This window comes from Chamaea fasciata, unplaced genomic scaffold (assembly GCF_029207755.1).
Source record: "Chamaea fasciata isolate MVZ Bird 193981 ecotype frontalis unplaced genomic scaffold, bChaFas1.0.hap1 SCAF_1, whole genome shotgun sequence".
NCBI lineage: Eukaryota > Metazoa > Chordata > Aves > Passeriformes > Sylviidae > Chamaea > Chamaea fasciata.
This window is the reverse complement of record NW_027094086.1, coordinates 11,607,392-11,621,439: the sequence shown is the minus strand read 5'-3', so window position 1 is coordinate 11,621,439 and position 14,048 is coordinate 11,607,392. Positions and strand designations below refer to the sequence as shown.

Below are 14,048 nucleotides of genomic sequence, written 5' to 3'. Positions count from 1 at the left end.
GTCTGGACAGCAAGCACTGTTCTGCATTCCCCTCTCACCTCCATCACATGCTTCAAGTTTTTTTTAAGTCAGCCTAAACAGAAGATTCGGTTTCATTTTTATGCACCTTACCCCACTATGCCTTTCTGGACTAATTGCAAATGGTGCAAACCAGGTTTGCATGTTGCCTGGCACACTGAAAGCCTACAGTCTCTACAAGCCAAGCTTCAACACTCCAACCCCTGCTTAACCCTGCAAAACCAAATACATTCAGCAGGTGTGTCTAAGTAAGGGCAGAAGCTGGTCCTGCAGATGAAAACACATTAACAATGCTATTTATCATGCTCAGCAGAACAAACACCAGCTCTGCTTCAGAACAGAAAAAATGGCAATACCAATGGCTGTTACTCTTGGGAGAAAACGGACCCAGTTCCCAGGCATATCTTTTACTTTGGGGTGGGTAGAAGTGACTTCAGGACAAACACACATTGATGTATTCTTCAGCATTTCCATTTGGCAGCTCTGTCAAGGGAGGGGAGTGGTGTTAGAGAAAAAGACATCCCTCCTCCTCACCTCCAACTCCATTTTGTAAAATGTCTATTTTTAGCCCTCAGCGTACATGCCGAGGTGCACAGCACTACTACTGTAGTAATGGCAGCCACAAAAATGACTGCTTGTTTGTCATCCATCAAGTACTCACACAGGGTTGCATCGAACTGCAAAATAGGCTCAAATACCGCTCCAAACTGAAGTCCCAGCCAGCGCCTTGATATTAGTTACTATAGAAACCAGTCCCTCGGCACAGGCGCTCACAGCAGGAAATCATGCAGATTTCAATTTTACATAGTAATAAATGCTGCGGGAGAGGAGAATTTCACAACAATTGCAGGGGCTGATTGTACAATCCCAGACCTCTTCTACCCCACGACACTGCGGATGAACGTGCCCACACACACAATTGCCACTGCTCCTAGTTTTGAAGTGGTTTTCACAAAGCTTGAGTTGGGATAGCTGCTGGAAAGGTGGTAGCATTTTTCAATGGCTTCACTAGACTGGAAAGCGTACTTGCTTTTACATGCAAGAAGCCCACGTGAAAACAAAACAAGCACAAACTGCAAAGCAGTAGGAAGATTTAAGCATGTATGTAAGTACAGAGAGTCCTAACATTTTACAGGAAGTACTGTCAGGTCACAACCCAGGGCTCCTTTCGAAACAGCCCATCCTCCTTTTCTTCTCCACCCTGTCTAAAAAAACAATCTGAATGGAGGGCAGGTCACAGATTAATTTCTAGAAAAAAACTGTTGCAGAAAGCACAAAGACAAGAGGGAGGACTCCGAGCCCTGAAATGAAACAATGAGGTAATTATATTATTTTAAATTTTCAGAAGTAGTTCTACAGGTTGGACTCCATCACGCGTGGGAGTGGAAGAGGAAGACACACAGCACAATGCACTTTTTGTCCCAGGCAGACCTCAGTTTTTGACTGAAATTCAAGAACCAGTGGGGTTTCTTCCTCACGTCTCAAAATGAGCCCATAAGCATCAACAGGGCAAGTTTTACTACATCAGCCAGGGAAGAAAAGAGCAGGGAACTGCTTCACTGAAGTAAACTAACGTGAAAGGAGGAGGGAAGGGGTGAACAGCTTGCACAGCAACAGGGACAAACATTTGTGCTGGCAACACCCGACAAATCATCAAGCAAACAGAAGGACAAGAAAATGAAGGAAGCTGGTCTATTTTTAAGCAAGACCTCATTATTACCATGAGCATGCACTGCTTCCCGAGAAGCAGCAGGTATGCAAACATGAGATGAATCATATCGCCGAGTAAATCACCTGGCAGTAAAACACTCGTTTGCATGGACACACACAGAGGGAACATACACGATCTATGGCCTTGACACCTACAAAAATGTGTGGAAGAACATCCTTCTGGGAGGCAGCTTGAATTATGGAGAGCAAAAAAAAAAAAAAACCTGTTAGACAATGCAAATGTCACTGCTGCTTCTGAAATTTACTTTTGTTACTGCTTTTGTTAATGATTAGATGGAGTCCATTGTTATGGACACTCCACTTGCAATTAGTCTGCTGCAGCTTGTAATTTTACTTTTTGTATAGCTCTCTTATGTCATTAGAAACAAACACAGTTTTTGTCCAGCCAGGGTAGGAACAGACTGAGGGAATTGGAGAAGACACTCCAAACGAAAGCACACATTTTATATCACAGCCTTTGCACAAATTGCCTTGCTGACACAAAGGAACTTCACAAGTGGTTCAAGGACACGTGGACTGGGGTGCAATGAGGCTGAGTTAACTGCAGGACTCTAGTCAGGTCCACACTCACACCCCTAGAGGTCTGGCAAGTTCGCAAAAACCCAGCTGATAGCCAGCACCAAATCTGATACTGCAGCAGCACATCTTCTTGGAAGCCACCATTGAGGTGATCAAGAAACAGACAACCCCCAAACCTGCATTTCCAGGCAGCTGTGAGGCACAAAGCATGAGGCCACAGAAGCTGCTCTGCAGCCTCCACAGGTTGTTACGGGCAAGGCCCACGAGGCAAGAAGCACTACCCTACTACACAGAAACCTTGGTTAGACTGAACTGATTTTCTCATTCTCTTCCCACACCACACAGAACTTCCCTTTCTCTGGTATGGCAAATAAAAAAGATACTAAATAAAACTCAATGTGAACAGATCTTCAGCTACCTTTGTTACCAAACTGGTGACAGATTAAAAATAAATAAGTAAGAGCTGCAACAACTCTCTTGTTGTGATTACTACCGGATTGTAACTATGTGCCAACCAGTAATTTATCACATCAAAAGGCTGCCTGAATTAGCCTGAAAGGGGATCTCCCACCACAGAAGCATGTGCTACACTGGGAAAACTAACCGCCAACCAAAACCTCAGCCTCCACTTTCAAATCCACATCCCATCATCAAAAGGATGTTTTTGCATCTTTGATTCTAAACTAATAAATTATCTGAAGGAAATCCTAGAGCAAGCCACTTATGATTTATCCTCATTACTTCCCAAACTGGATGCTTAAGACATTAAAAGTTTGGTTCTGTTGCCAAGACTGAGAAAATTCTTTACAGCTACAAAACCAGTATTTAGTTACTGAAGCGTAAGGGCTCTGCATGAAGATGCCCACAGAGATATAAATTCATCGTGTAGCTGGAAACAGCAATCAATCCATCCATCCCCAGCCTGCAGAAAAACCAGGATCTGATACTCTACCCTCCTAAAATCAACACAGCTGTATAAGTAAGGAGAGAGAAAGAACCACAACCAAGTGTATGAAAAAATTAACTCTGAGCTGTTTCCCCCTCCCCACACTCCCAAAGATTTCCAATTCAGATGATAGTGAGCAGGCTTACATTCAGTCTTGTAAAAAAGTCCAGCCACTCCTATCTTAACACACTTGCCCACTCCTTGGACGAAGTACTAAAGGAGTTTGTTTGCTTCTTCCTCCCTCATCTTTTTTTTTCCTCCTTCATAGAAGCTCGTCTTGCATTCAAATTTTCTCTTTAGCACACATGATTACCTGGTGGCTTTACTCCCTTTCCCTAACAACATTTCAGTCTCTTAGTAAGCACCTTAGCAAACTAAAAAAAACACTGGGTTGTAGGGCAAATGCAAACTCCACTCCTGCATCACTCTCTGCACTGTACCAAGGGGCATCTGACTATGTAAGTCATTATAGCAATTATTTTTGTCTATAGCCCTGAATATTTCTCCTTAGGTAGGGACAAATCAGCACAAATGTTGTCAATGACCCTGAGCTAGATTTTGTCTTGACCTCAAAGAAAAAAATAAGGCATAAATAATATTTTTTTATGCTGCAATGCCTGCACTCACACAAAGAAAAGACAACGACCATGTTTTACCTGCAGCAGAGCTCTTTCAAGCCCCTGAGTATAAAATCTAGTCATTAATAACCAAACCACTTCTCTTGTGTTTGAGCATTTTAGACATTCACCCCATTTTGACTGTTCCAGCCAAACAAGCTCACATCAGAAGCAGAGTTCTCAAGGCGACACACTAGTTGACAGACGTGGACTGACATTTGCTACTGGTCTAGAGAAAGAAGGGAACACGGAAAGAGCGAATAACACAGCACACTTTGTGACTTGGAGTTTTAGCTGCTGTAAAGCAGAATATCCAAGTCCCACTTCTCCAAACTCAAGAGATAAGTAATATGCATCTAGCTTCAAGATTATCTGCCAGTGATTCTGATTTTCCTCCTGTGTTTTGCAATCATCTTCATGAAAACATAACTGAAGACTGAATGGTTCGTTTAAATACTTTTCTTCCCAATTTTCACAAAGAAAACGTCTGGACTGTATTATTTTTCTTCGAAGACTCCACAGGAGGACTAAGTATTTATTACAAAGTCATATCTTAACTGAGAGGAAGCGCAAACAAAGGTTTTGCTATTTGAGTATGAGCATCTGAAATTGAAGAGGAGTCAGAAAGACAAAGGAATTGGAAAATGAGAATGCCTTTCCTCTTGTGACCAGCTTTGTTTTCACTCTGAAATTAGGCACAGATCACCATCACATCTCCCCAGTCCACAGCCAGGAGAAAAGCAGTCTGTTTCAAAAATGTTTTACAGCTTTTAAGTCTACTGCTGTAGACTGTGATGTCTTAACTCCTTCCCCAGGCTTCCATCTGTCTCATCTTTTTTTTTCTTTTTCCCCCCTCCATGAAAAGAAATAAATCAATAAAAAACACCTTTCAGTATTGTTCATTACATTTTGCTGCAGCACCAAGACTTTACCTTGGTTCACACTCTGCCATATTTACAGTGAGCAAGATACTGGTTCAGGAAGCCTAAACACACTTACTTGGGACATCACAGATAATTCCAGCCCTGCAACAGTTTGTCACCTTGGAAAACCACTTCAATACATACAATATAGATTCTGGCCAAAATAAAAATGGATCACCCAGACTAAGGACTGTCTGAAGGGGCACTTACACACTACCTGGTGCAACATGGATGCAGTCTGCCCAGGAGCACCAACCGGCAGTAAGGGTACTATATTAAGCAGCCTTATTAAACATGAAGAGCAGTCACTGAGTAGTGCCATAGAAGAGCTACCTGATGTAGACACTCACAAATATTAATCAAATTTAACTTTGTAAGTAAAAGTGTTGAACCATATTTACAATTTTGTGTGCTGCTGCTGAAATTCAATGAGGCCTGAAAAAGTGCAGGCACTTTAATGTAGCACTTCTTCCATACTAATATATCCTGCCCCTCAAAAGGGTAACATTAAAATTACTGTGGTGATTTTGGTACCCTGCTGCTGCTGCTGCATGCCATGCAGACACAGGCTGAGTTTTGCTTCCAAATCTACTCAGTGCCCCTTGGTAGCTGGCTGACTATCCACAGTATCCCCCCCAATCTCAAACCTCACAGGCCAGCAGAGAAGATCTCCCACTCAAGTGGAATCTCCTGCAACTTTGCATCGTCTTAAAATCCTCTCAGACATTTGTAAAATGAAAGAGAAGGAAAACATACTAGATGTCAGAATTACCAAATGCAGGGGAAACATACCTCTAGTAGCACTTGCCAAGAGGGAACTTCAAACAGCATTACAATCCATGGAATCCAGCTGGCCAGAGAAAGCTGCGTGATACACTGACACCCTCTTGAAGTGATTTAACTAATCTGCTAATATCAAACACACCTATGTATATGCAAAACCCTTCAATATGAATGAAAAACAAAAAACCACAAGACTTGAGTATCAGCTGCCTCATTAAACCTCACTTTGAAGATCAATTTTAAGCTTGGGTAAATCAAAGCTTTTAGATCATCTTTCCATAAATTTTAATTTACACCTGTGCAGATGCAGGTAGGCAAGACTGGGACAGGGTTTTATCCACGGAAGCTGCTGATGGTGTATTAAGTGGATCGAGAAGAAGCGTGCATATCTTCATATTTATCTCCCTCATAACACCAGGAGCACAGGTACTTTTCACATCTACTTTCTCAAGTTCCTGAGCTCTGGTACTTATCTACAAAGGACATTCAAATGCAGCAGAGGCAGAAGAAAACTAAAAAAGCAAAGCAATTTACACACATCCTTTTACATACTGTTGAAAGCCAATTTATAAACATAGATCACATATAAACACACAGTGTTTGAGATGCGCAGTTCTTGTCTTCATAAGACAATGTATTTTTATTGCACAAATAATCAGGTATATAGAAATTAAATGAAATTTGATTTAAATTTCTTCCATGCTTCAGTTAGAATTGATGCAGGTAAAAGTATTCAGAATCTCAAATATCAAAAGAAATAAAACATGTAAGAAAAGCCTGAACTAAAATTCATGAGCAAACATCTCCCAAAAAGGAGACTTCACTTTTAAGGTACTCAAGAGTTATATTTACACTATTTCAGGTATATTCAGGATTTAAAGGTATTCTGAAATACCTCATTCATTTAGTATTTTGTAAGCATTCTCTTTAATAATCATAGTGAGAGATAATACAGATTCCACTGCAGACTACCGGCTTCTGCTGGGCTGTACGCCAAACAGATGCAGCTTGAATAACAAAAACTGCTACATAAATGTCTCTATTTTGTCAGAGCTCAAAATCAAAACATCTGAAGGAATTTTATTTTCAAAAATCTCTGATACCAGCAAGAACAGCACACACTGCAATACAGCTAGCATTACTTTAAACTAGCAACATAACTTGACAATCTGCCCCATTCAAACGATGATTCTCAGATGACCAGATCCACAGAAATCTAACATTTTGGTGATACGTGCACCAGAACTACTTTCCCCGTGTTTCCCCTTGTCAGGCTAAAACCAAAGCACTGAACCGAGGGAACTGAACTAAGGAAAAAAAAGACAACTTTGGGTCGATGCACATTTAAATGGAGAGACAGCAAAGGAGGAAGCAAAAGCTGAAATGAGCCAGTTGGGAAATTTATTTGTGTATTGAGTCACCACAAAACATCAGGTACTTCACGTTTGGAGCTTTTCTTACTTTAGAAGCTACAAAGGGAAGAAAACACAGCAAAGTACAGGTTATCTGACTCATCCAATCATAGGTTTTACCACAGGCAGAGCTCCAATTATGCTTTCAATCTGAGCTCCAGATAGGAACGTGAAGATTAACATTGCTACAACCGCAGGATTAGACGGAAGTAAATGGCATGGAGAGAACAATGCACCAAAAGAGCAAAGACAGTGCTTGGGAACAGCAGCAATGGCACACAAGGTAAGGATACCAGTTGGAACACAGACTGGCAATGATGGGAGTAAGCTCTCATTCCTGAACACTTGGTGACCGAAAGGAGATTGTATCCCCTTGCTCGTGGACAGGTATACCCATGCAAACACTTGCTTCTTTCAAAGCTAATGCTGATGCAAACAGATTAAAGAGTAGCCAGAGTTCTTCTGCTGACTGATAAAACACTTTCATCAGCTAGATCAGTGAGTCTTAAAATAACAGGCCAGTTTCTGTAGAGCTACAAGCAATTACAAATTAAAGGCAGCACGCAGCTTCACAACACTTCAGTCATCCTACAAGGCACTAATGCTGTCCCTCCAGAGCAGGCATCTGCTTCAGCATTCTCATATACAGTTAGTTCCCAGAAGAAGCATTTGGCTTATGCAGTGATAAACCAACTTCATGATGTAAAATATACCAACCTCCCTGCCTTTGTCATGGGAAATGCTACACAAATCTCGTATATCCCCAGCAACTGAACATGAACTTGTCTGACTTTGGTTAATCTGTTAACTGTAAACTTTGGTTTACCTGTTAACCCTCTGAACAGTATGAAACACAGCCAGATGTTTGATTAGACAATCAGATACATCATTTCATAAACTGGGTAAGTAACAGGCAAAATTTAAGAAAGAAATTTTCACTTTAGGTAACTCCTTAAAGGGAAAACTGAGAGCCTGTTAAAAATCCCACACCAGAGAAGAAAAACACTAAGCTTGTTCTGTTTCAGTTTTGGAACAGAATTCTTTATATTGATGGCAAAACACGTTTGTATTGAATTGTGCCCTCGTAAGTCATAGGAATTTTTGCCATCATCTTCTCTGAGGACAGGTGTTTATTCCTGTCCACAGAAAGGTAGAATGATCTGTATTTGTTAAAGGACCAAGGTGCAACCTCAGAGATAAACCTGAATGGGCACAAACAGAAGTTGGGTTGGGAGGCAGATCAGAACCACCAGCTAACTTGGAGTTTTGATTCATTGCCCAGAACATCACTTTCTAAAAATAAAACCAAAATTCCCTTCTATACTTTCAGTCAGGGAAGGCAGAAGACAGAACAAAGGAGCTATACAAATTTGGCATGCCTGGATTCACAGAGCTCCTTTTGTAAAGGATGTGCTCTAAGAGATAAGAGACAAGACACGACACAGCAAAAGTGTAAAGTACCCTTCAAAAACCCACACAAGCAATTTTTGTTTGAGAGTGGGAAAATTTCAGTCATCCTGGTATCTCAATGCAAGTCCTGTAAGCCTGCCAGCATAGCTAGAAGACAAGACTCAAGGATTTTGGTAGTTTACTTTGTTTCCCCTTGGGGAAGGCAGAAGAAAAAGAAGAGAACATGCTTGAAGGAAGGAGATGTTAGAAATCCAAGTTAAATTCTGCCTTGGGTCTCATCCTTAGTTTATTCCACTTTCTGTCATATTTACTATTTTATTTGAGTAGATTACCTATAATTTACAGTAGTTATGCATATAATGAGGAACTTCTCATCAGAATGTAAATATTAGCTTTAGACAGGAAAAAGAAGTATTCTTCCCTCGTCATTCTGTGACTTGGTACTCACTCCAGCAGCTGCTACTACTCCTGTTAGCCAGAGGTAAGCGAAGTCTGACTGAACCTGCACTCTGCTAATGGGAATGAACATCCTTCATGTCAGCAATATTACTTTCTTACTCTCCAAGTCAAACGTCAACAGCACATTAGGACTTTAAAAAATGCTACAAAACCTTTAGGGTTAGAGGTGACCAAGAGCTGCTCTCTCAGCAGTGATTTATCTGCACTCTGGATTTACTCTTCAGCAGCAGCCCAAGACAGTGACCATGGGAAATGCCCTACACCACTGCAGGGACATCTGCACACAAGGCTTTGGTCACTGGGCATCCAGCATCAGAGAGAAGCAGCCTTTTGTCTCCTTCCAGCTCAGCAGTCTGGAAAGAATGCCAGCTGCACTATTTTGGCTCCCTATACACACCAATGAGCTGAGACTGCTACCCAGAGAAGCCCACAGCCCAAGAAAATTCAGTTTGACCAAGAACATCAGACTTAAGGTGGAAGGACAAGCAAAGTCTTTGCTCAAAGATGTAAGTACACGTCACTGTCATCATTACTGGCAGACCCCAAAGGCCACAGCATCAGCCAGTATCTGTTCTGTCTCCAGCAGCCCCATGGTTATTTATTCCAGCTGAGTATCAAGCCTTTCACATTTACACAAGGTACAGAAGCATCAGTGAATACAGATTTCTGTAAATCTTGCTTTCTAAAATATTATTCATCAACGTATAATTCAAATGGTAATTAAGAAGTGTTCACATGATTGATGACACATTTAAATTACAGGTTTCCAGCTTTTTTTTTTTCAGTAAAGACAACTTCCTTTTTCACGTGCCACTTTTTCAAAGTGCAAGTCCATCTAACAGATGTCTCACAGATCTGCTTGTCAATGTAACAAGTTAAGACTTCTTTTTATTACGACAAATGGTATAAACCACACAGCATTCTGTTAAACTCAATATTGACACATCTGCTTACCACGTGTATTAGTAGCCATGTCAGCCACTTTCTGAAAGGCATCCAAAAAGGCAGCAGCTGCTACTACTGTAGTCCTGAAATGCATACAGATAACAAAACATTAGCAGTGTCTCATTGATGCCTATTTAATTACTGCCAAAAACATTTAGGCTTATAAAGAATAACACTGTGAACTTGCAGAGGCCACAAAAAGTATTCTCTTTTATATCTGAACTTAGCCTTCTCCCTCCTTCATTTCTTAATCCCTTCCTTGCTTTGTGCTAGCACTATTGACTTGGAGGCAGCCACACTAATTCCATGCTGAGAATTGCACAGGACAGGTGCTGTTTCAAAAGAGCACAGCTACCCTCCTTCTAGCTGATTTCCTCTGATGAAGTAATATTAAGCATTCAAACATGAAAAACAAATCTAACACACATTATAGTTCACCCATTAGTGAACAAATTACAGCAACTCCTATTTTCAGGGAACATGCATATTTTAAGAATAAACATGCAGGAACTTCCTTTTATCTAGGATCTTGGCCAAACAATTCTGTGCATTTTTCATGTGGGGAGCATGAGCATCCCTTGAAACAGACAATTTCTTGGAAATCAGACTGGTCTGGAGTTCTTGGACAAATGGAAAAGTGGGAAAAAAAGAAAAAACCCTCAATTGTTCAGGAAAAAAAACAAAACAACTCAAACCCACAAAAACCACCAATCCACAAACCCCCAAAATAAACAAAACCCCTTTCTGATCTAGTGCTCCTCCAAGCAGGACCCTTCCTGATTGGTACACCAGCAACCTCAGACTTCACAATCCAAAGCATCAACCTCACTCGCCCAATCTCCCTCTACCTGTGGGTGTTTGGAAAGCACCCACAGACCACTCATCTGTTCAAGTGGACAGCAAACGTGAGTTACAGTTTTCCAGACACGTTTGTTCTAGATAAGCACGCCCCAGAGCCCCGAACACCTCAGGTCAGTCCTGATTTCTGAAGGTTTATAGTCTGGTTGACCCAATTAAAGAAAAAATAGGCCAGGGCTCTACAGGTAAAGCACAGTTGTGCCCTCTCCACAGTTACCTCATGGTTCTGTTTCTGCACATCTTTTCTAACAGCAACTCTGATTTTCTCTCCTGATGGTGTCAGTGAGCCTTTTCAAGCAAAATTCAGAACAAGGACTATCATATTCACTTTGTTTCAAGAGCTCCTTGCTAGCCTCAAAAAACCCGGCAGACTTGCAGGGAAGCTGATCCTCAGCCAGAAAGACCACAGGACTGCTTAATTAGGTCAGATTTTATGCAAGTCTCACTCCAAATATGCTCAAGGTACAGAGGACATAACTGGCAGTGTAGTAAATGGCCTACTGACAGCACAAAAGATTTGAACACACACAGAAAAGAACACCCCAGGCGTGAGAGGACCAAGCAAATGCATAAGGACTCTCCACATGCCCAGGAGATTAAAGGGAGGGCAAACCCCCCACCCTGACAGCTAGCTAGCAATATTGGGCCCTGGAACCAGAAAATCTTTTCTAAAATTTTCCTTTACACTGTTTGTGATGTTCATCTTCCAAACTCGTGGGTCACAGTGTTATTCATGTCCTATGTTGTTAATTATTAATTATATTGCTAATAACAAAGTTCCATTTCCCCAGTAACAAGATCCAGAAAGACCTGGCTCCAGCTCAAATGACATCTGCTGTCCTTTACGAGAGCACATAGAAATGAAACAGCAGCAAAAGGCTCACATTTGCTAGAAACAAACAGCAAATCCTCGAACACAGGCTTTCAAGCTGCCTGCTTGCATGTTCCTGTAGCACTGCACTGATTGAATGCAATACCACAGGATTGGGGAATAAACAAAACTATGCCTCATGCCATCCCAGAAGGCCTGTGTTTGAAGAGTATAAAAGGCTAGGAAAGTTCTCCATTTCTCTTCTTTCTCTACTTCCTCTGCATCTTCCATACTCACTGTGACATGATTGCTGGAAAAAGAAAAAAAACCACATGCAAGTGGGGCCTGCTAGGCAAGGTGTAGCAGAACAGCATATTTCAGCTGTTTAGGGCAAATGAAGCTAACCCCCAGCTTTTTTGGGAATGGGTCATAATGCAACACAGAACCACAAACCAGACTGCCAATAACCTGTTACTGCTACAGCTGCTCGGGAAGAAAACCTGGTGCTTTGTAGAGCAGAGAGGAGAATGTTGTTAGGGGAGAGTTGTGAGGAAATGGAGCTTGTATTTGTATCAGCAGAAACAAAATTTTACAAATGAACAAATTCTAGAGGTAGAACTGGTCTGAGTGTGATACTTCTGCCATATCTTAAAAAAACCAGAATGCCATTTTCCAAGTATACCCCAAACCCTTAAATTTTAATTATCACCAATATATGGTCCAACAAGAAATTCCCTTCATTTTTAAGTCTGAAGAAAATGCTGTTAAGGTTACCAAAGATTTTGTAACATTTTGAGCCATCTTCCAACATAACCTCCTCTGTATTCTACACTAATAAAAAGGGCAACATAGACCTAACTCCAAAAGTGTGCTCACTAAACAACAATAAACTATCTTTCCAATTTTTCATCAAAATCCATGAAATTTAGCTCATTTTATATTTACTATGTATAGCTGGTGGCACATTGTGAATTTTCCTAAATACATTAAAACACCAGTAGCAGTATTCAAAAAATTACATGCAGGTGTTGACTAAGAAATATGCACAATCTTACTAGGACTTGTTCAGAAAATTATCCTTGCAAAAGCTGCATTTAATCTTAATGTTTGCACAACCAAAGAACTGTAGAGGATCTTGACTGTGTAACATAAAAACTTACCGAAGCTGAGACTGCAGTTTCCCAGCTTTATTTATAAAATCTTCCCACACTGGGTAGCTTCCCTGCAAGAAAAACAAAACACAACAATGAACACTTAATTTGAGCATTCTGATTTTAATACTACAGATCAAATTAAACTCGATGTAAAACACTAACTAAAACTGTACTAAATCCTAATCTGAACCCCAAAATTGACTGCTTCTGAATCCAGATGAACCAGTAGTCCTGGATGAGGCTTTACAGTTTTTCTGAATAGAAACACTGGGCAAGAGGGATTTCAACTGAAGCAGCAAAAAGAAATGCCCTCCTTTGGATGGATACAGCAAAAACTAAGCCCATTCAAAACGAGGCACCAGTACTCTGCAACAGCATGTACAGAGAAGCTCCCAAAACCAAAGGTAGCATTACAGTTGTTCTTTACTAATTGATCATCATTTGTGTTTTTTCCAGGTTCAGAGCCTGTAAAATAAAAGTGTGACTTGACCAAAAGGCCACCTCAAGCACTGCCTCAAGATAACTCTGTAGTCAGACACAGAAAAGCACAGTGACAGTTCAAGACAGCCACGTTTCCCAACAGCTGCCTTGTCACTGCAAGACCTGTTTCCAAAACAGTAGAAAGCCTTAGAGACAATTTATGAATTGAAGCTGATAAAACAGCATGGCACTGAGTGTATACAAAGTGCTTAGGAAGGTTTCATTCTTCCTGACCTCAAGCTTCCTGTAGAATTTTCCCTGTTTTTTAAAATTGGATTAAAAACCAAGGTTTTACTTAGAATATGGACACAAAGTGTTCTTGCAAGTCCTGATCTTTATTTGCCAAGTTAAAATAAACAAAAAGATGATTTTTGAGACTGAAATTGCTTTCTGCAGAGCAAGTAAAAATTTTCTGTTAACAGCAAAAATGTGGTAGAAAGAAACCTCAAAACTTCCCTTTGATTGGAGCCTAGAGAGTAAAATAGAATATCCCTGTTTCCTTTAATAAAGGTATAAGACTTGCTGTTACCAGAGCAACAACACAATAAAACCCAGATAAGGCAGATGCTCAAGGCTAACATTACCCCAGCTCTGACTGGAAGAGGTCGCAAGCAAGTGCAGTTGCTTGTGGCAAACTCAATCCACCCTTATAAACTGGTCTGCTTTTTGTAAGTAAACCAAAATCCACAACCCACACTGCTGTGAGAGACTGTGTTTTGTTTTCAGGGCAAAGACAGGCCCTTCCCCAAGATCTGTCAGACAAATTCCACCTCCCCAGTACACCCTGGCAAGGCAGCTCCCAGACACCTGCTCAGAAGCCTATCGGCACTCTACTCCTTGTATTTTTCAGCAAGGTTTGTGGGGTTTTTGCTAGAAGAAAAAAAAAAAAAGAGGGAAAAGACCCCAAACAATGCAAAACAGGTGTTCATAAAACCTTGTTATACCCTATACATGACAGAGCCAGTGGTAAGCACAGAACGGG

General features: G+C 40.9%; 1 protein-coding gene across 13 annotated transcripts in view; it reads right to left on the bottom strand.

The window, feature by feature from the left end:
- MTSS1 (MTSS I-BAR domain containing 1) overlaps window positions 1-14,048 on the bottom strand; it is a 126,479-nt gene that overhangs the window by 96,783 nt on the left and 15,648 nt on the right. For all 13 annotated transcript variants that reach the window (XM_066176130.1, XM_066176192.1, XM_066176201.1 and 10 more), the window contains 2 exons: window positions 12,593-12,654; window positions 9,773-9,846 (listed from right to left, as the gene is read on the bottom strand). In XM_066176130.1, the coding sequence (XP_066032227.1) occupies window positions 9,773-9,846; window positions 12,593-12,654 (136 nt within the window). The remainder of the gene's footprint in view (window positions 1-9,772; window positions 9,847-12,592; window positions 12,655-14,048) is intronic.